At 42.0% G+C, this 19,312-nt stretch overlaps 1 protein-coding gene across 1 annotated transcript; it reads right to left on the minus strand.

The window, feature by feature from the left end:
• Positions 1 to 1,458: 1,458 nt before the first annotated feature.
• Positions 1,459 to 8,960, minus strand: crabp2a (cellular retinoic acid binding protein 2, a). Its single transcript, XM_026185825.2, has 4 exons — positions 8,275 to 8,960; positions 4,861 to 5,039; positions 4,171 to 4,287; positions 1,459 to 2,118 (listed from the first exon to the last, which is right to left on the minus strand). The coding sequence occupies exons 1-4, from the start codon at positions 8,354 to 8,356 to the stop codon at positions 2,065 to 2,067; spliced, it is 432 nt and encodes a 143-aa protein (XP_026041610.1). The 5' UTR covers positions 8,357 to 8,960; the 3' UTR covers positions 1,459 to 2,064.
• Positions 8,961 to 19,312: the final 10,352 nt, after the last annotated feature.

Here is a 19,312-nt window from a genome sequence, read left to right on the forward strand (position 1 = left end):
AAAGCTAGTTTGTGCATTTGTTACTTTTATGCTGGAAAATTATAATTCACTACCGTCAGGTTGCTCTTAAAGCTCTCTGAAAAGCTTTCACCTGATCCAAAATGCTGCAGTGAGTATGGACAGGGATCAGAAAGACAGAGCATATTTCTCCCATACTGGCCTCTCTTTATTGCCTCCCTGTTAAATCCTGAATCAAATCTAAAATCCTTCTCCTTTCATACAAGGTCTTGAATGATCAACTCAGGACTCACTGTAGATTTTTATTGTAATAGAGCACTTCACTCTCAGACTGCTGGCTTTCTTGTGTTTCCTGGGATATTTAAAAGTAGAATGGGAGGCTGAGTCTCCGGCTATCCGGCAACTTTCTTGTGGGGTCAACTCCAATTTTGGATTTTGGAGAAAGACACTCTCTTTACATTCCAAATGAGGCTTAAAACCTGCCTTTTTGATAAAGCATGTAGTTAGTTTTGTTAGTTATCCTTTAGTTACACTACTGGAGGCCCAAACATGCTGCGAGCCTTTCCCATGGTGCACTGAGCACTTTTTTCACTGCCTGTGTGTTTATATACGACTGCAGCATGTCGCTATATTTTTGTAATTTCTCTTCTTTATTCTATGTTTTTTCTCTTCTCTTTCTCCTGTCCAGTCATGGTGGATGGCTGCCCCCCCCACCCTCGAATTGGATGCTGCTGGAACTTTCTTCCTGGTAAAAGGGAGTTTTTCCTTCCCACTATTGCAAAGTGCTTGCTCGTTGTGGTTGGGGTTTTCTCCAGTACTGTAGTGTCTTTACCTTACAGTGAAAAATGACTTGAGGCAACTGTTGTCATGATTTGGTGCTATTTAAATCAACTTGAATTTAATTGAATTTGTTCCTAAATGCTTCCCCTTTGCCATAATATCACTTACAGCTCATTATTATACTCTTGGATTGGTGCATACCAGGTGTGGTGTGACCCAGTACTTTTGCCCATATAGTGGCCACATGTCTAGGCCTTAAATATGTAAAGGTGGAATCAATCTTCTCATCTAACTCTTGACTGGAAAGTGAGTAAGTGGATTAAAAACACAACATATCCCTGAAGTCAAGCAGCCTTTTAGGGCTTTAAAAGTATGAATCATTTAACCAACTGGCAAATAATATGGAAATAAAAGAAATGAGAGCCAGCTGCCGGGGAAACATTGCAAGATGAAACTGTGAGAGAAGAATAAGGAGGACATGTGGCACCGAGATGACTGACAGAGAGAGGGAAGGGAGGTTGGGAGGAAGCAAGACTAAACGGGAGGGGACAGACAAGTTATTCTAGTTGCAGACAGCTGACAGCAAAACCAAAATAAGATGGAGCCGTCTAATGGGCACACCTTCTGCAGCTACACTCACAAACCATAAAACACTGCTGGCACTGTTAAATGCGCTTCTGCTCCTAATGGTTTTCAACACAGGAGAGCAAAGAGTCGAGCTGAGTTAATGTCGTAGTTTATTGTTTTCCCATAGAAAGTGTTGTTTCCTACGATCACATTTCGTATAAAAGAGACACAATGTAAAAACCGACTCTAGCGTAGTAATAAATATAAAATGTCATCATGAGATAGAAAAAGGTTAAAGTTGTGAGGGCAGGGCAACAGAGAGGACAGAGGGACACATCAAAACTGACCCGGAGACTGGAAGAGCTCATAGATTGGTTTACACGTCTACAAATATAGTCTCACAGCCCATCTCCTTCCACACACACACTCACACTCAAACACACACAATGCCAAATACACAAGATGTTCCTTAGCAAGTCTAATACAATGCAGAAGACATGTTCATGTTCAAATCTTCAGCTGGTCACGTTTGATGGGTCTGGAAAGACAGACGGATAGCACAGTAGCTAAGACTATAGTGCACATGCGACATGCTAGATATAATTACCACACCTATTATATAGTGAAGCTAACATGGATGCTGGAATAAAACTATAGGCTGCTATTTCCCAGCTCTGACAAAGAGGAGCAATGACACAAAGCGGTGATGCTGTAGACATGGGGCGCGCTGAAAGGGCGAAAAGTGAGAAGTGCTCTTGTTCATTGTTGTCGTTCGTAGACTCTGGTGCATATCACATCATCTGCTCTCATGGTCTGAAAAGAAAGAGAGGGCAATGAGGGCAGTTAATGAGGATACTCGCACACACTGAGGCAAAAGTACTGGCATGGAGTTAGCCATAAATTCATTTTTAAAAAGTTAAAGCTTTCACAGAACAGCCATTCATGTTAATCCACCCTAAAAGTCCAGTTTTTATTGCCTCCAGCAGTTATGACTAACATAATGTCACTGTGCCAAACTGTTTTGACCAATCACTGTGTATGCAAAGAGTAAACACACTTTGCTTGCTTTCCCTCTCTCTCTTACACACACACAAACACTACAACTACGCTGGCTTCTAAAAACCAGTTGTGGGTTTGGTGCTTAACAAGACTTCAGGAGTCTTAAATGTGAACTATTTACTGCCAGCCCTCAAGCTAGCATCTCCCCATAAATACTTACTGTGTTTGCAATTTCTGCACTTTAAAAACAGTTCACTCCAGACTGAAGCCTGCGTGGTATCTTATCTCTAGCTGAACTGGTTTACTGGGTCAAATAAGAATTTTAATTAATGTAATTTAATTTAATTACATCAGAAAGTTTGTTTTAATCAACATGAAGTGCTAGCTGGGTGGGGTTCCCCATTAAGTGCAATTATGCTTCTGTGTTTATTTTTTCATTAGATTAGTATTTTATTGTAAGAAGGCAGCAGATATAAGTGGACTCCAAAAAGGTTATTTGAGCACAATAACTCAACTCTGTGTGGTGAGTGTCTTGCAAACACATGCAGCTAATGTCAGAAGTGCAATGCTACAGCCCATGCAGCCCTCGTTGCTATAAACAAAATAATATTTCTAGGTTTCACAAGTAAAACAAGATCCACGTAGCAGCTTTTGTCGTGGTCTGTTTGTCAGCCAGTTGTCTTGCTGTGACACGGAGTACACACTTTGTTCATGTGATGACAACTGAACTGTCTTCACGACAGCTGAATAAAATTTTGCTGATGGCAGAGTTTAAATAAGGGGAAACAACCTGGACTAAAGGACAAGCGCCCAACCCCCCCCAAACTGCAGTACTTTGATTGGGCACTTGAGGCTGGCACCAAAAGTAAGCCAATCCCCACAGACTGTAATTAAAAGATGGGCATAGCCAACGTGAAGATAACCTTCTTATCTTCATTTTTGACTCGAATGAGGACCATGATTTAGATATAACGTAATTATTGTGTATTAAAGTTAAAAGTGCGAACTGAGAGCATAAACTCATTGGGGAAGCATTTAATGATGTCATAGATCATGTGAGCTCAAGAGCTGTTGCACCCATAGACTTCTACACAGCTGGACTTCTTTTTGTAGCCAGAGGAGTCATGAGCTATTAGGTATTAGAAAAAAAATGCAGGGTTAAAGCATTTCTGCACTTGGTTTACGAGTCCTAGAACTGATGAGCATCTATTTTATACAGCCTGTAGTTGATCCACATGGACAAAATAAACACGTTTACAAACTGGTCTCTCAAGCTAATTTCCCCCTTCATGGCCACTATGTTAAGGGTGTAGCTTCTTCGACTGACAGGTGACTGGTAGCTCATGCAGATGTTGCTGGTTGGTGACTGCTGGGTTACTGAATTGGACCATGTCACTGTGTTTCTTGTGCTATATGCTGCACAGCAGTTAGCAAATGTCTGTGTGTGTGTGATCCTGTATAAATTAGGGATGTCAAATTTCCTGAAATTAGCTGACAACTTCGCACCTCATCCTATGGTCCAATTGCAATTATTTATGGCTATAAAATGATAAATGGGGATGTTCACAACGCTAAGGTCAAGGCTTCAAAGTGTACATTGGAGGCAGCACAGTGGCAATGTCCATTTTTTATATACAGTTCATAGTTCATTTTAAGATTTACTCCTTAGCCACTTTTTTAATAATGATCTTTAAAACACACTTTTTAAAAAAAAATTAGTTAATTTCAAGTCTGAAAATTCAGTTTAGTAGTAGATCAGTAGTGGATAGTGTACAATAATTTGTGAACTATAATCTATGGTAAAGCTTTGCACTTGTTAGTCTCCAAATCTAAACTCTTGCTCAGGTGATAGTTTGTGTGTTTTACCAAGATCAGCTTGCTGTCACTGGTGATCTCTCGGGTCCAAGATGTCTTAGGCCCCTCTCCTTTCTGCAGAGTCTGCTCACAGCTGATCTTGCTGTCTGTTTCCCAACGTGGAAAACTCTGAAAAGCCATTAGACCCACGAATGAATGCACAAATAAATGGACACGAATAAATACGATGCCATTTGTAGGGAAGGGAACTTAATGAGGGAGTGTCTAATAGAGAGAGAGCACAAAAAGGCTTTAGCAGGGTGATCACTGAGAGGTGATAACTCGTGATGCGCTCATCGTTAGTAGAGCGAAGCGCTGGCTGGGTTGCATGTGTTTGCTTTGGAAACGGCTGAACAGAGGCCATCTATGGGAAATTGGAGAGAGTAGCGGGGAGAATTAGGGAGGGACAGAGGGTAGCAAAGGGCAAGTAGGGGGAACGGAGGGAAGATGGGAAGTTGAAAGGGATTGTAAAGTGTGTGAAGGAGTGCAGTGTAGCATGATAGGCCTTCAGAGACCAAGGGAGGGGTAAAGCTGTGCTATCAGTCCAAATATGATGAAAAGCCAAATTAAACAGATTGATGTAATCTACACAGCTCCCACCCATATCTACTGTGTATTTGGTTATGTATGTGTGTGTCCATGTGTAGTCCAAGAAGAGATGAAGTGCATTTAGTAATATATTCATGTCCATATTTTGTGTACCGTGCAGGGACGCCCATCCACAGTGGTCTCATTGAACTCCTGCCCAACAGTGAAGGTGATGTGGGTGGTTCGGACTGTGGTCGATGTTTTAATAGAGAGCGTTTCTCCATCCTGAGTAATCTCCACCAGGGGCTTGGAGGCTGCCTTCACTGCAATCTTGCGTAGCATCACGTTCACACCTACACAAACAAGCAACAGAAAATGCGAAAGAGCATGTGTGAGAAGAGATTTCCAGAAAAGACAACACATAATGACAAAAAAACATAGTGCCAATGCTCTTCCACAGCTAAATGCGGTGCCTTGAATTAACACTACTGCTTCCACTAAAACTAAAAATATTCCCTGGGACATTGGTAAACTCAGTTCATGGAGATGGATCTTTTTTTTTCCTGTGCTTGTGTATTAGAGTGTAAACAAAAACACAAGCAAACAAAGACAAGCAAGCCCTGTATCGGCTGTGTGGTTGTGTTTGAGTGTTGTTGTGTTGCTGCTTATCTGCAATGTCTTTCTGCACACACGGGGCAAAATTTGGAGCAGACTTGAAATGCACAGTGCTTTCCAATAATGATTGCACAGGAAACAATGAGGTCATATGACAAAGCATGCCTCAATCCCCCTCCACAGACTTAATCATCGTTGCGGCCATGCAAACACACGCTTACTGACTTTAACACTCACACCGTGATTGCGATTTGCACTTCCTGAAGTGTAATCTCAGTTATTCCCCTTTTTTCTGTTTCTAGGGAAAAAGCATAACTCATTCAATATTTTGTGTGACTGTAAAAGGCTTCTCCATACGGGGGCAGTTTGTGGTATGTTGGTCATCTGTATTTCACAATGATTTCACAAAAGAGTGACCAGAACAGCACTCCCAAAAAAAAGACAAGTCACGTAAAATCTAACTAATGTTAGTGTTTGGTAACTTTAGCCACATTTATAAACTAATCTGCAGTATTACTTTTAATAAAATTAATTTCCCCAGCCTTTTTTCCCACTGAAATGTGCTTAAAAGTTTTAAAAAATGTGAAGGAGGAAAAGGTTTGTCCAATAGTGATTATCTGAAAAGGGGAAGGAGGAAAAAAATGATGTTACCCCGTGGGAAAAGAGAGGGAACAAGGAGAAGACCGGTATGGGGGAGGGAGGTTGGGGGCCTGGGCAGACGAGGGGCAGCGGTCTGCGTGTGGTGTGCGAAGATCTCTGTCCAAGTGTGAGGGGAAGTGTGTGTATGCCGCCCAGTGTGTATCTGCTGCGAGTTGGGTTTCACACTTCTCACCTCTCACACATTCCCACCTGTCACCAAGTGTAAATATATACAGAGAGAAATGCACAGTCATTTGCCATGCATTGGGTTGTCCAGCCTATGCCCTGTGTATAATTTGTATGCACTGTACAAGCAGCTTCATATATATAAATGCATTGTGAGCTTGTGGTGTGCAGATGAATGTCCACTCATTGGAAAGACATTATTTTGCAGGAATTACTTATACCTTTTTTGCTCCAGGTAATTATTAATACTTCCAAGTACTTAAATATTATGTTATGCTAATAATTCTCAACATTTCAGGGGGCATTTGCAGTATGTGTGTGTTTACATTGTGGAACGACTTGCTTTATTTAATTTGGTTATATAAATACTTTTTTCCTCCATGCTGTGACGGGGTGGCAAAAGTTTGAAAATGTGATTATTTATTTACTTTTTATTATTGTAAATCACTGCACATCATAGCTGCTACTGTGCATTTATACATGTGCTTTATAGCTTTACTCACAATGTAGCCTATTTTCAGTTTTTTCCCCCACAGATACCATATGTAATGACTCCTTGTGCACGACCAAGGATAAAAGCCTAGAAGTGAAAATGTGGCCCCCATCAGTTTTTTGTCTTAGACGCTGCTGGCCTGCCAAAACCTTTGGAAGCCACAGAGGGATACGAAGGTTCTCAAGGTATTCCCCGCTGTTAATTTTTGTGACCGAAATTCTTTAATTCACACAAGTTTCACCACTGGGGGACAAACACAATTTCAGACAGACGGTCAGGGTCAGAGGTCAAAGATCATAGGGCAGAGGAAGCATTTGGGACATGGAGAGACGAGGGTAGAGGGAGGAGAGCTGGAATGAGGAAAGGAAGAGAGGATAGATGGAGGGAATAGGGTAGTAGGTGATGACAGTATGCATCCAGCTGTGCTTTGCCTCCAATGAAACCAGGGATCAGAGCCCATTCCCCTCTGTCAGTCATCCCAATGTAGAGGTAAATTAAAGGAACACATGCAGTCATGGGTGTGGATGTGTGTGTGTTTGTGTGTGGTAGTTACACAGCATTCCTGCTGTTGGAATGTTGTCTTATAATAATAACAAGAGATAAAATAATTCAAATACAAAGTGCACAAAGCAGGCGCATCGCAAGAACAATGCATTTTAGAACACATGCTAAAACCATTTAAGGAGAAATAAAAGAAAAAGAAGAGTATTTAAAAAATCAGGTGATGAAAGTATATCTTAAGAGGAGATTTAAAGGTTGCTACAGGCGCTCAGACCTCTCTTTTCATCGAAAAGTCATAGAAACGTCCTTTTAGACAGACAGTATACGCATAAAATATCCTGTCCTCGCATTATTGCGCACGGTGCCATATTTGCCTTTGGTCAGAATAATCTGGATCAAACAGACGTTAAAACTAACCGGTGGTCTTTCATTTGTGTAGTGGTGGTACGGGATTCATGTAGTTCAGTTACCTCTATATGTGTAGGTAGCTAAGAGACTAAGATAAAGGCGGTGTTGTTGGCGCTTTGCGATAAAACGGATTCCAGGTGTGCACTGCCAAGTCATCTAATGAAAATTGGCTACTAACGACAGATGCGCGCCTGTAGTGCGCCCTACAGGCGCGCTCACGCACACACTGGCCGGTTTACAAATGAGCCAGACAAAAAAACAGCGTGGATCTCAGCGGCAGGTATTTGTTCTTCTCTCGGACTGTCACTTCGGATAACGATGCCACTGTCCTGCACTGTATTGTGTCATAACGGTCCTCTTTAAAAACACACGCAAACAATCTGAGGTTGAGACACAGACAGATGTGTCGCCGTTTGTCGCTATTGTGTTAGCAGGGGAGGCCAAAAGGGGAGATGAGAGAGGATAAAAAAGAGGGGGGGCTGGCTGGGGGCCAAGAACGGAGTTTGGGGTTCTGCAGCAGAATGACAAAGACCCCCCACCCATGCAGTACGCTGGTGCACGGACGCAGAGGTAGACTCACAATGTGCTGAGAAAGCTACAGTTTGAGCTGACACATCTGATCTGTCTCTATGAACAGAACTAAAAGCTTCACCAGGAACCACTGACGCATAAAAACGTTCAAACTGCCACTTACAGTGATGATGATTTAAGAAAAAAACAAACAAACCTTGCTTCACATTACTTACCTAACACTTTCAAGAGTTCCTCAAAATTTTCAGAGCTCTTCATCTCCCAAGTGCCGGAGAAATCTGGGATTTTGCGCTCCATGTTCGGCGATAGTTTGCTTAGTGGTGTGGACTAGATAAGCTGTCAGGTCCTGGGCTGCAGTCAGTGCGCGTCTGTGCGTCAAAAATGAACAAGTTGTGTGTGCGCCAGATGGCTTGGATCTGTCCGTGACTTGGTTTTGCCTTCTTCCCGGGATGAGAGACCTACTGACAGCAGCTCTTATCTCATCTATCTAGCAGTGCACGTTATAAGCATTTGCACTTCAAATGAATGACACGGAGCGCAAAGATACTTGTGTAGGGATGCACACGCCCCTTTCTGAACGGACACGCCCCGGAGGCCGACAGATTACAGGCACAGGCCCACAGTGCTTTAACCTGAGAACACCCCAGCAAGCACTCTGTGCACTTCGGCCCAGGGAGACGCCGTTTGGAGACCCCTCTCATCCATACGCGCACCTGTCACCACCCAAACTAACCACTCCCCGAAACTCCCGCGTGCTCTGTTTATTAGGTGTTTAGCCACTTACTTTAGGCAATTACATTAACTACATATTACCATCAATGTTGTCATTGCAAAACAGAAAGGATGTAACCAGGTCAGTATTGACAGAACATGTCGTCTTGGCAGGGCGGCGCAAAGGAAGAACAAGTCAACTGCCAACCTGAAGAGATGGCGGAGCGGTTTGTGTGGGTGTGTGATGAGAGCGAGAGAGAGAGAAAGAGAGAGTGAGAGAGGGGCCAAGTTCATCTCCCAGCCTCCAGTACGCCCTGGTTCTGTGTCATAAAAATATAAGCAGAGGTAATGGGATACATCTAACGGCTGCAACTGGTGGGCTAGCCTGCGTCAGAGGAAAAAACAACCCGAACCCATGAGGGAAATATATTACGTGGGGCTGGGATTAAAAATAAGAGGTAGTATTGGCGCAGGTCAGCGGTGGCTCTCCTTATTAAAGTTTTTCGCCCCCCGCTGGCGGAAGAAAGAGGAGGGGAGGAGACGCGTCAGGCGGGGTCAGGGGCCCTGCGGGGTCGGAAGGTAGTCCTATAAAGAACACACGGAAATGCACACGCACACACACCGTATGTATGCGCGCTCACGCACGCGCTGATGATGGATGGCAACTGGACAAAGCAGACGTTAACTATTGACTCTTGATGGATGATCCCATCCGCTAATTCTGCACGGCGAATTAGCGCGAGGCGACTTTAAGGCGCGGGCATTAGCCCCCATACCCCCATGGCTTAGGATATAAGCTTCACGCACACACCGGCTCAGTGTCAGTGTTATAACAAAGACACAGTGACTAACAGAGGTCAATAACAGTGTCAGATTGATATTTGGTAACCTGATATGCGCTTTTGCGCACAGCTCTGCGTTCAGTTGCTTTGGTTTGCATCGGGCCCGGCGGGTCTGTTTGATGTGAACAAAGCTTGCTCTCATTGTTTCCTTCATCTACACACACACACACACACACACACACACACACACACACACACACACACACACACACACACACACACACACACACACCTAACATCTAAGTCACTGGCCACACACCATGCCACAATCACAGCATGTCCTCACAAGACAGCCATATTAGAGGTGTAATTTGCACTCCAGTCTTCTCTTTTTCTTCTTCTATGTCACTCATGTTTTTTGTAAGCTGGCTTACCTCTTCTTCTTTTTTAAACTCTTTAACAGTTTTCTCTTATATTATTAAATCAAAACACCTGATAGTGAAGTAAAAAAGTGAAGTTTATTACTGAGATCAATCGAAATCCACATGGGAATCTTTATATTAAAGCACAGCATCTGTGGTGGTCTATGGTTAAGAAAAGAGGACATGATCACGCCCCCAGTTTAAAGGTGGCTGATTCAAACCACCAAGGTTACAAAGGACAGCTGGCTACCATGGAGTAATTCGTCTGCAGCGTCATCACAGGCCATTACCGCTTTAGCATGACATAACAAGAAATGCATCAAAAGCCACTGAATGAAACAGACAGTCATGCAGTATAGGACGATAGCCTCACCCATGTTGTGTGTGTGCTGTTCAGATGGGGGGGTTGATAAAGAGCTCTGAAATGTGTGTGATGCTGCATGTCAGCACGTGATGACAAAGCAAAGCTCAACATTCAGATCCACTCAACCGTGCCCCGCTCCTCTCAGCCTCTCTCTTGCCCCCCATTCCTTCCCTCCATTCCTCTTTTCCTTTCTGTCTCTCCTTTACCTCATGCTACTTTCTCCCCCCCTTTCTTCTCTTTTTCGACCTTCTCCACCTCCTCCTCCTCCTGTCAAGCTTTTGTTCTTTTGTTCTGCTTTGACACATTCCTCAAGCATGTTGAGGAGAGGGAAGAGGCAAAAACAGAAGGGGAGAGGATGGAAAGGAGAAGAAAAAAGGAGGGGGGGCTAGTTAGTGAGAAAGTTAGAGACTGAAGTGCATGTCAATTTTTGTCTCTTTGTTGTGGGGAGAAGGATAGGGAGAGTGAGTCAGCAAGAGAGAGCAAGGAGATCAAAAGCCAACAGCGATGGAGAGGTTAAGAGCAGTGGATGAATGAAGGCGACAGATTAAGATCTGTCTTCGGAGGTGTAAGAAGTATTATTTTCCTGCTCCTGCGCCAACTTTATCTAAGCTATTTCCTTATGTTCCAGCTATTATCCTCACATATACTGTTTACTTCTTTTGTTCTGTCATCTTCATCTTTCTGTGTTCTTTCTCATACCAAGATTATTATTGGTAACCGATATCACCAACTGCCATCACAGAGACTGACAGGCAGGCTGCACCATGTGCAATCTAAACAGAATCTCTTGTGTCCTGTTTACAGTCATTTTTGGCTCTTATCAGCATGGCTACAAACACTCAGCATTTATAGAAACAATAACATAAAGCAGCAATAATACCATAGAAGAAGAGTACAACGCAGAAAAAAATTCGGGGTTCTGTTTGAGAAATAATCATACAATTAGTTTTGACAATGAAAATATTTACTATTTCCAGCTTATGCACAATCAGATTTTTCAAACTTTCTAACTAATGTGACTAAATGACATCAGCAAAAGCTGATAATAACTAAGCCAGTGTTTTCATCAAATCAAATGCAGCAGCAGCAGCAGGGGTGACACACATGCAGCTTCCAGGCCACTAAGGGTCCAGTAGGTCCCCTTGGCTGTGTGTCTTGTGTCTCTGCAAAGTAAAAACTGCAGAGACATAGAACAGACGCATCACTGGAGTTTTAGCTGTCTCTTGTCCTGCAGACACCTTTGAGACATTGCCCATCTGCAACCTTCTTATCGATCAGGACATTAACCATGCTGCACCAGTAAACCAGTTTAGCTAAAGGGTTGTTCTGAAGAATTTCTTTGATTTATGACACTAGTGTTTCTTTGCCTTGACAACAGACAGCAAGAATGCAGGAAAACTGACGTATTTGAAAAATTCTGCATAGTTTGTAGGACATCAAAGTTTGTGAATAATCATGATAATATAATAAACCTGTTTTCCAAATTAATCTTTCTTTAAATGAGAACCTTTTCAGAATGTACTTGTACTTCTTTGAACTAATAGAAAGGGAAACATTTGGAGATGTGCGGTTTCAGAGGTAGTGATGGGTTCAGTTTAATACTTCAATGGCTTGAAATTGGATCACACAGAAAGGAATGAGGATGCTAAATAATTGGTTATGTGGAGCCTGCTGCACTTTGCCAAATGCTATTATTAAGGAAGGTTTGTTCATTTCTGTGATGAGAAGCACAATTAATCTGAATCCTTTACACAGTTGTTTAATTAGAACAAAACTGGGCCGACTGTGACACTGACATCCTTGGTGATACCATGAAACAGTTAAACGAAATCATTTGGTTAAACACTCTATACCCTGCAATCCTCACAGTTGTGTCGCTGGCAGCAGAGAATTTCCAGCTGTATTTCCTTCTCTGTGTTACATTTAAAACAGACTGAGCCTTGTATCAACACCCTCCCTAGGGTGACCTGTACCATATCTCCACACTCACTTCCTCTTATGCTGCGTATTGTTTCCTATTTCCTCTCCTCATTCAAATGACACAGATTTGAGCCATATCTGTGAAAGTTACAATCTACAGACTATTTACTGTTCCAAAGTTTCCTCATGTGGTCATGAAAGAAAACAGGAAAAAAGCTCACACCATATTAGATTTAATGCAAATTGTATCTAAAGTATGTCTAAAATGTGGGTGTCCTATTTCAGATGTCTTATCGTATTTGTGTTGCAATAAGAATAAAAAAATATAGCGACATGTATGCACAAGTTGGAGCCTGTGCGTGTGAATGCGATCAGTCGGGTTAAAGCCACACTTCAGTGGCATTCTCCACTTTATAATGCCGATGACCTCCAGTAAAAATTCTCACCCACTAACCTTAGTAATCCCAGATGTGAACTTGACCCAGGCCTTCCAAACTGCCAGCTCCTGGAAGTCATTATTACTGGCCTTTACCCTCACAGGAAACCACTGGGCAAGAAGTGCACATGCCTGCAGACTAACATTCCCCAAATTACCGTATCTCTCTTTTATGATTTAACCCTGGGTCCGTGTGGGCTTGAGACCTCCCCAAAGAGTCATGAGATGAATCAGGCGCCTTTTAGATGACTAATAGAACAGGAAAGAACACAAAACATTTACGTGACACAAGACTGTGTCTTTTTCTGTAATCTTTTCACTTTTTGCACAAAATGCATGACAGCTGAACCTCTTCCAGCCTCTAAAAATTACATGCCGAGACATAAATACGTTTAAAGGGGGTCACAGCATTAAAACATTTGCGAACCCCTGCTCTGTGTGACTTTCACAACAGTTGCAGACACACATGTTCGCAGCCAAAAGTGTGTGCAGCACTGTTGGCTGCTGGCATGCTGACCCAGCAATCCATATGGGGCTGATTAGAGATGGCAGTATTTAACTGTGTACATGGAAGAGAGGCAGACACACACACACACACACACACACACACACACACACACACACACACACACACACACACACACACACACACACACACACCACATCATCGTGCAAGGAGTTTTGCATTTAAAGTATCACTAATGGACACTGTGTGTGTGCGCCTATGTGTTGCATACATGAGACTGAACCTCTAGATGCCTTTGCAGTTGCAGCCAGACGCCTGTATTACTCACACTCTATTCGTATTGTCCTTCAGAGCTCCTCCCTGCTTTCGCCCCGCTCCCAAAACCCCCTCTTCTCTTCTTCTCTCCCCCCTCGTCTTTGTGCTTCTAATTATCACATTTGTTATGAGCCGGTCTGGACAGCAGGAGAGCAAGAGCAGGGAGAGGTTGATTAGGAAGGGGAGGAGATGGCTGTGACTGTGAGCACTGAATGAAAAGGAGCTGGAGAAATAGATTACGTCGAGCTTGTCTTTATTTGGTCCTCCTTGTGTGTTCAATGCTTGAAGTTTTCCCTGTGTTTCCCTGTGTACACTGTCACCTGCACTTAATCTGAGGTGACAACTGCACTGAGTGATGCTGAATTGTCGTGCAGCCAACAGAAGACAGCAGATGAGAAGGATGAAGAAGAAAAGAGGAGAACAGTGAGGTCAGAGAGGCAAAGAAAGGAACTGAGGGAGGCTGAGGTGTTCATGAAGAAGGTTTTGTGAAATACAGCTAACATATGTGGACTGGAGAAAAATGGGAAGCTGAGAAGACAAACAAGAGCTGGTTCCCATACTTTTATTGCTTTTCACCTTATTTTATGTGTTTTGTTTTCCTGAAAACCCCAAAAAAGTTCAATAAAAGTCCAGCCCTGCTTTTATCGTATCAGCCCTCCTTCTTCTTGCATCCTACGACTCTGCCCCTCCACCCTCGCTCTGCCTCTCACTCCGCACTCATTCTTTTATTCTCCCGCTGCCTTTCCTCTTTGACCCGAGTCAACGATTGTTGTCCACTTTTGCTTTTTCCTCAGCCACGATTGTGTGTCAGTAGTGTCTCCAGAAGGCAATGTTCTCATCTGTTTAAGTTTGTCTGTGCATTTGTGCACATATGGATGCATGCACGACTGGACAGTATGTGTGCATGCGATGATGTCATAGATGAAGAATTGCTATAGTTAAATACTTGGCGCAGGTCACCCTCTGGTCACTGTTGCTGTACGTGACCACAGTGTGTCCCCAAAGACTCTACAATTAACTGACACAGTGTCAGATTTATGCTTTATTGTTCTCTCGATTGCTTTGAATAGCAGTAGATCTGCATATCAGTGAGTTTGAGGCAGAAAACTGGAAAATGGCATTAAGCTCTGTGATTTCTTCACTGATCCTCTGACTTTGCCAAAGACGTGTGAGAAAATAAATGCTCAATATAAGGTTTAAAAAGCTTTTATTCACCTGCCTTTGCAAAAACATGATGGGGAAGAAAGCTACGAGAGATAGCTATACATGAAATGGAAAGGTGTGATGAAATTTTACGAGGTGCAGTGCATAGAGATGGAGTCATCTGTGATACTTTCGGTGTTGCTGTACAAGAAAACCAAGTGAAGAATTGTCATTTCTTGTCAAATTCCAAGCAAGTCATCACTTCTTTTATTTTTGATTAACTTTTCTGCAAATCAATGAGCCTATTGTTTCATTCGCACTTCTATTCATTCATATCAGTGTAGTGTGGCTTTGTACAAGCAGATGTATACAAAATAAGCTCAATAAGAACTCCATAACTTTTTAAAGTATGCAAGAAATATTTTCTCTTGATAATAACACCTCCATCCTGCTTATTTCGCTATTTGAGTCTAATGCTTACACTTTAGAGGTGCTAAAAGTTCAGTGTTTTTCATCATGTTTTACTGTAAATGGCTCAGCAGCACAAAGTTTTTGCTGGCGTAGTACCTGACCTCCACATTTGATACTATACGTGACTGTCATTTTAGCTTGATAGCTTGACATACTGGGTGAGTGTACTGGGTTCTGTGTTGGAGTGGTTCTGTGGCTTATAAATTAACCTCCTCGTCTGCATCTCTTGCCTGCTGTGTGGCACAAGGTTCTGTTTCTGGCACTTTACAGTTTCTTGTATATCCACTCCCTCTTTAGCTCATTTTAAGCTTTTTAAAGGGCTTTTATTATCACTGCTACACAGATTATGTTCAGTTATATACCTCTTTTAAGCCCAAAGATGTTTTAAAATGACAAATTCTGCATAGTTTATAATAGACTCTATTAAAAGATGGGTGGCTGACAGTATTCTCAAACTTAATAATGAGAGGTTACAAACAGAAGTCCTTGTTTGTGTCCTCCAACATATGGAAACACCAGGTTTCCTCGCGACTTTTCCTAAATCTTCTATCAGGAACCGTTTTTAAAAATAGCAGCAGGGCCCTGGGGTCATTTGTTCAGGCCCTGCTTGCTGTGCAGCATAACTAGGAGCGTTTGCAGTGGTCCCCAGATTCTGGAGCTCTTCCCTACTGAGCCTGAGATCTGTGGACTCAGTGGTTTAAAAAGCAGCTAAACGCTCGTCTTTGTCACCTTGTTTTTCAGAAACGTTCTGTCTGTATGTTTTTAGTATCTTGTTGTGATTCACATTGTAATTTTTATCCTGAAAGGTGCTATATAAGTAAAGTTTTATTCTATGTCATTCTTTTAAAAGGGGTCAGGTGGTCTCCAGGTCAGAGTTCAATTTTTTATTTTTATTTATTTTTTTATTTTTTGCACAGGGCCCAAAACAAGAGGGGACATTCAACTGAACAATAAAAAAATAAATGAAGACAAAAAAAATCCCAAAGTTGTTTATTCACAATCTGATCTGTACTGTCCCAACGTATCATATTACCTGTTATCTTACTTATATTTGTGGGATTCTTTGATCCAAAAAGGTTGTTGCACTTTAAAAACTCTTCGAGACTAATTTGCAAACAAATGTTGGAAGTTTAGGACGATCATCTCACAGAGACCGCTGCAACAATCTAGTCTCACCAACAGCAAGCGAAAATGAGCCAAAACGAAATTCTAGCAAAGAGTAAGATGCATGTGTGTTGGAAGATTTGTTTGTATGATGTATCATGTGCCGGCCGTTATAATGACCATGACAAAGTAGACATAGCATGGGAAAAACCAAGCAGAGTTGCAGATGACTTTTTAAGTATTGTCATTCTGCAGTTTACCATCAAACTTTATATTCTAACCAAGTTTATTAGGCTCATACGATGTGACTTGCAATAAAATACATGACCGATGAAATCTCACAGGATGTAGCTGTAGGTGCCTAAAAAGACTCTAAACAACTAAAAGTCTTTCTCTTTTAGAATAAAAGATGAAGGAACCATATATATTTTTAAATGAATTTAAGCCTGAAGGCTGTTTGTACTGTTATGCTCAGGCTTTGCTTGGATCCTGGGATTTTGGTGAGTAGCCTAATGAGCAACTCTCCTGCCATCTGGTGGTGGCAAACTGACGGTGCTGTGTCTAAGTCTTCAAACTCTTTATAACCTTTTGGCTCCACACGTAGAAGATGTCTGGGCATGTGAGCCTACTGTAACTAATCAAACTATTGTTATTAGTGTTTACAGGAGTTTAGTGCCCTCGGCTTTGCGTGACTGCAGGCCTGCTCATGCGCCTGCAGGGACAGGTGGAGTCCCAACCCCCACAAGTCATCCTGATAATTTTGTTTGTGTTTTTGTCTCTCTGAGAACCAGTTTTAATGTGATACAGAGTGGCAGCAGTTCACCCAGGCCTTAATTTGTTGAAGAGCTTCTTAAGAAGGCTATGTCAAAGCTGCGAGTTAGCTCTTATGCTGTTAATGTTCATTTAACACCACAAAGTGCAAAATGAGAATAATAAAAGGTCAGCTCCAATCACCACAAAGCCGGTAGACAGATTTGAGCTGAATCCGAGCTACTTGGCATTTCTGGCTCTATTATGGGAAAAGTGTTGTTTGCCAATGCTGGCACAAAAATATTGAGCTGAGCCAGGCTTTGGTTGTGACAGGTTTTATGTGGGCCATGTGCCACAATATACCTGACAGTTGGCTCATGCAGCGGGGCCTGTGGTTGACTTGAGACAGGCTTTCAGCCCACTCAACCTTCATCAGCCTGAGTTAACACTGTCAGTGAACTGGCTTAGTAGAAAACTGTAAATATGGTGCACACGTGGGCACAGCATTTGTTGCTGAATGGGCAATTTGGGGAAATTCTAATGCAAACTCAGGAAAATGGTGACCCCTCAACAGCAACAATGACTCGTATATCACAAAGTATCTTATTTCAGTAAGTTTCTATTTCATATTTATTCTGCATAGTTTAGTTCAGAGTGGAGATACATGCTTGCAATATTTAATATTGGTGTTGCTGTATATTGTATCATTTTGGAACACCCACCCTGTTGTAAATATGTTTAATGACAGAGCTGAAAAGGTGCATCTTAAATTAAATACACAAGGTCTCATATGAGGGTGGATAACAAGTCAAATAAAAATGAAGAAAAGGAAACGGTCTACTTTTGTATCACTGACTCAAGGACTGTAGTGTCTTTATTCTTTTCCCATCTTTAAACCTTTCCCTTGCAAACACCCATGTCAGTATAAGTGCAGTAAAAATGCAGCAGTGCCTCTTTGTAATGGAAACTTTTAACATTCTTCTCATCTCTGTGCCAAGCTGACCTGGCTGAATGGGAGGCTCCATAGTGTCTCATTTTGATTCCCTGTAATCTTTTAATGCAACATGTAATCGACTTATTACAGCTGGCTTGTAAGGCCCTAACACATAAATGACAGCTACTGCCTGCCTGATGAACATCACTTAGTAACAAAAAAAAGAAAACACGCAACCGGAAAAAACAGAGGTCTAGTGCACAGACGTAATGTGATGGACCGAGCAGTGAAGGAAACTTAGGCACAGGTTAAAGTCCAAAAAATGATTTTTTATTTAACCCAAAAAACATAATTGGTTAACTCATGCAAAAAGAATCAAAATCTTGGGCCCATAAAAGAGGTCAAACTAACAAAACTCTACTCAAAGTTGACAACACAACTGATAACTCAAACAAGCTGACCTAACTTAACGAGACAAAGGGGAAACTTAAATAGTGGCTGATCAGCCCACAAAAACAGGAAAAGGGGTAAAACACACAAAACCTAACTAAACCAAACATAATGAACTCCAATTCCCCCCCATGGTCCCGAGTTATGGCGTGAACCAATTTGTAGCCTTCCTTTAAACCTCGCTCCGCCCCTTTTCCACCTCTTGGCTCCTTAATCAAGGGACTGGAACAGCTGCAACTAAGGTAACTCAGAAAACAAAAGATTAATCATACATAACAGTGTAAACTAAAATGTGCGCACTTATTTTAGAATGCAGCGTTATGTGGATATATGAATTAACTAAACCAAAACCAGTTATTTATTGTTCTGTAAATAAATTCCTATATTTAAAGAAAGAAATGTGAATGCAATATTACTTATAAGCCTCTACACTAACATGGTGATATTACCACTGTGTGGCTGTAAGTGCAGCCATCACACGTAATGAGATGAGAGACGCCAAGGAAGGGCAGCGCTAAAGAGAAGGCCACATAAATAGCCACAACCCTCCTTTATTATCAGAGGGCAACACCAAGAACTCAAATTGCAGAGATCATAACCAAATGCACAAACACACTCGCAAAAAATAGCAGTGCCTGTGAACTGTAACAATCTCTATTGCAACCTGTGAACTTGTAAATAACGTGCCTATAAATGATTCTGTGCTTGTGGTTCTTCTTGTTCTCTTTTTGAGAACCCCTCAACCCATTTGTGTGTAAAATCAATTTAGATTTCTGTGACACCTTTCTCCCTTTTCATTAACAAGCTGCGTCTAAGATACGTCACTTCACTGACTACATCCTCAAAAGTATAAAAAACCCCTGAAGAGGTAGAAAGAAGTCAACTTGGCAAACCTATGGATCCACTTCTCATCTCAGGAGGTCGAACGTAAGAAGAAGCCAGCAGAGGGTGCTAATCTGAATCAGCAGAGACCAGAGAGGCACTG

Source organism: Astatotilapia calliptera, chromosome 11, assembly GCF_964374335.1.
Source record: "Astatotilapia calliptera chromosome 11, fAstCal68.1, whole genome shotgun sequence".
NCBI classification, from domain to species: domain Eukaryota; kingdom Metazoa; phylum Chordata; class Actinopteri; order Cichliformes; family Cichlidae; genus Astatotilapia; species Astatotilapia calliptera.

What these genes read in the sequence shown, in the direction of transcription:
- crabp2a (XM_026185825.2), bottom strand. Translation starts at nt 8,356, where the DNA reads ATGGAGCGCAAAATCCCAGATTTCTCCGGCACTTGGGAGATGAAGAGC. An exon ending in GGAACTCTTGAAAGTGTTAG is followed by an intron (nt 5,040 to 8,274) that starts GTAAGTAATGTG and finishes TTGTTTGTGTAG; the next exon opens with GTGTGAACGTGATGCTACGC. An exon ending in GTGACAGCAAGCTGATCTTG is followed by an intron (nt 2,119 to 4,170) that starts GTAAAACACACA and finishes CTTTCTTTTCAG; the next exon opens with ACCATGAGAGCAGATGATGT.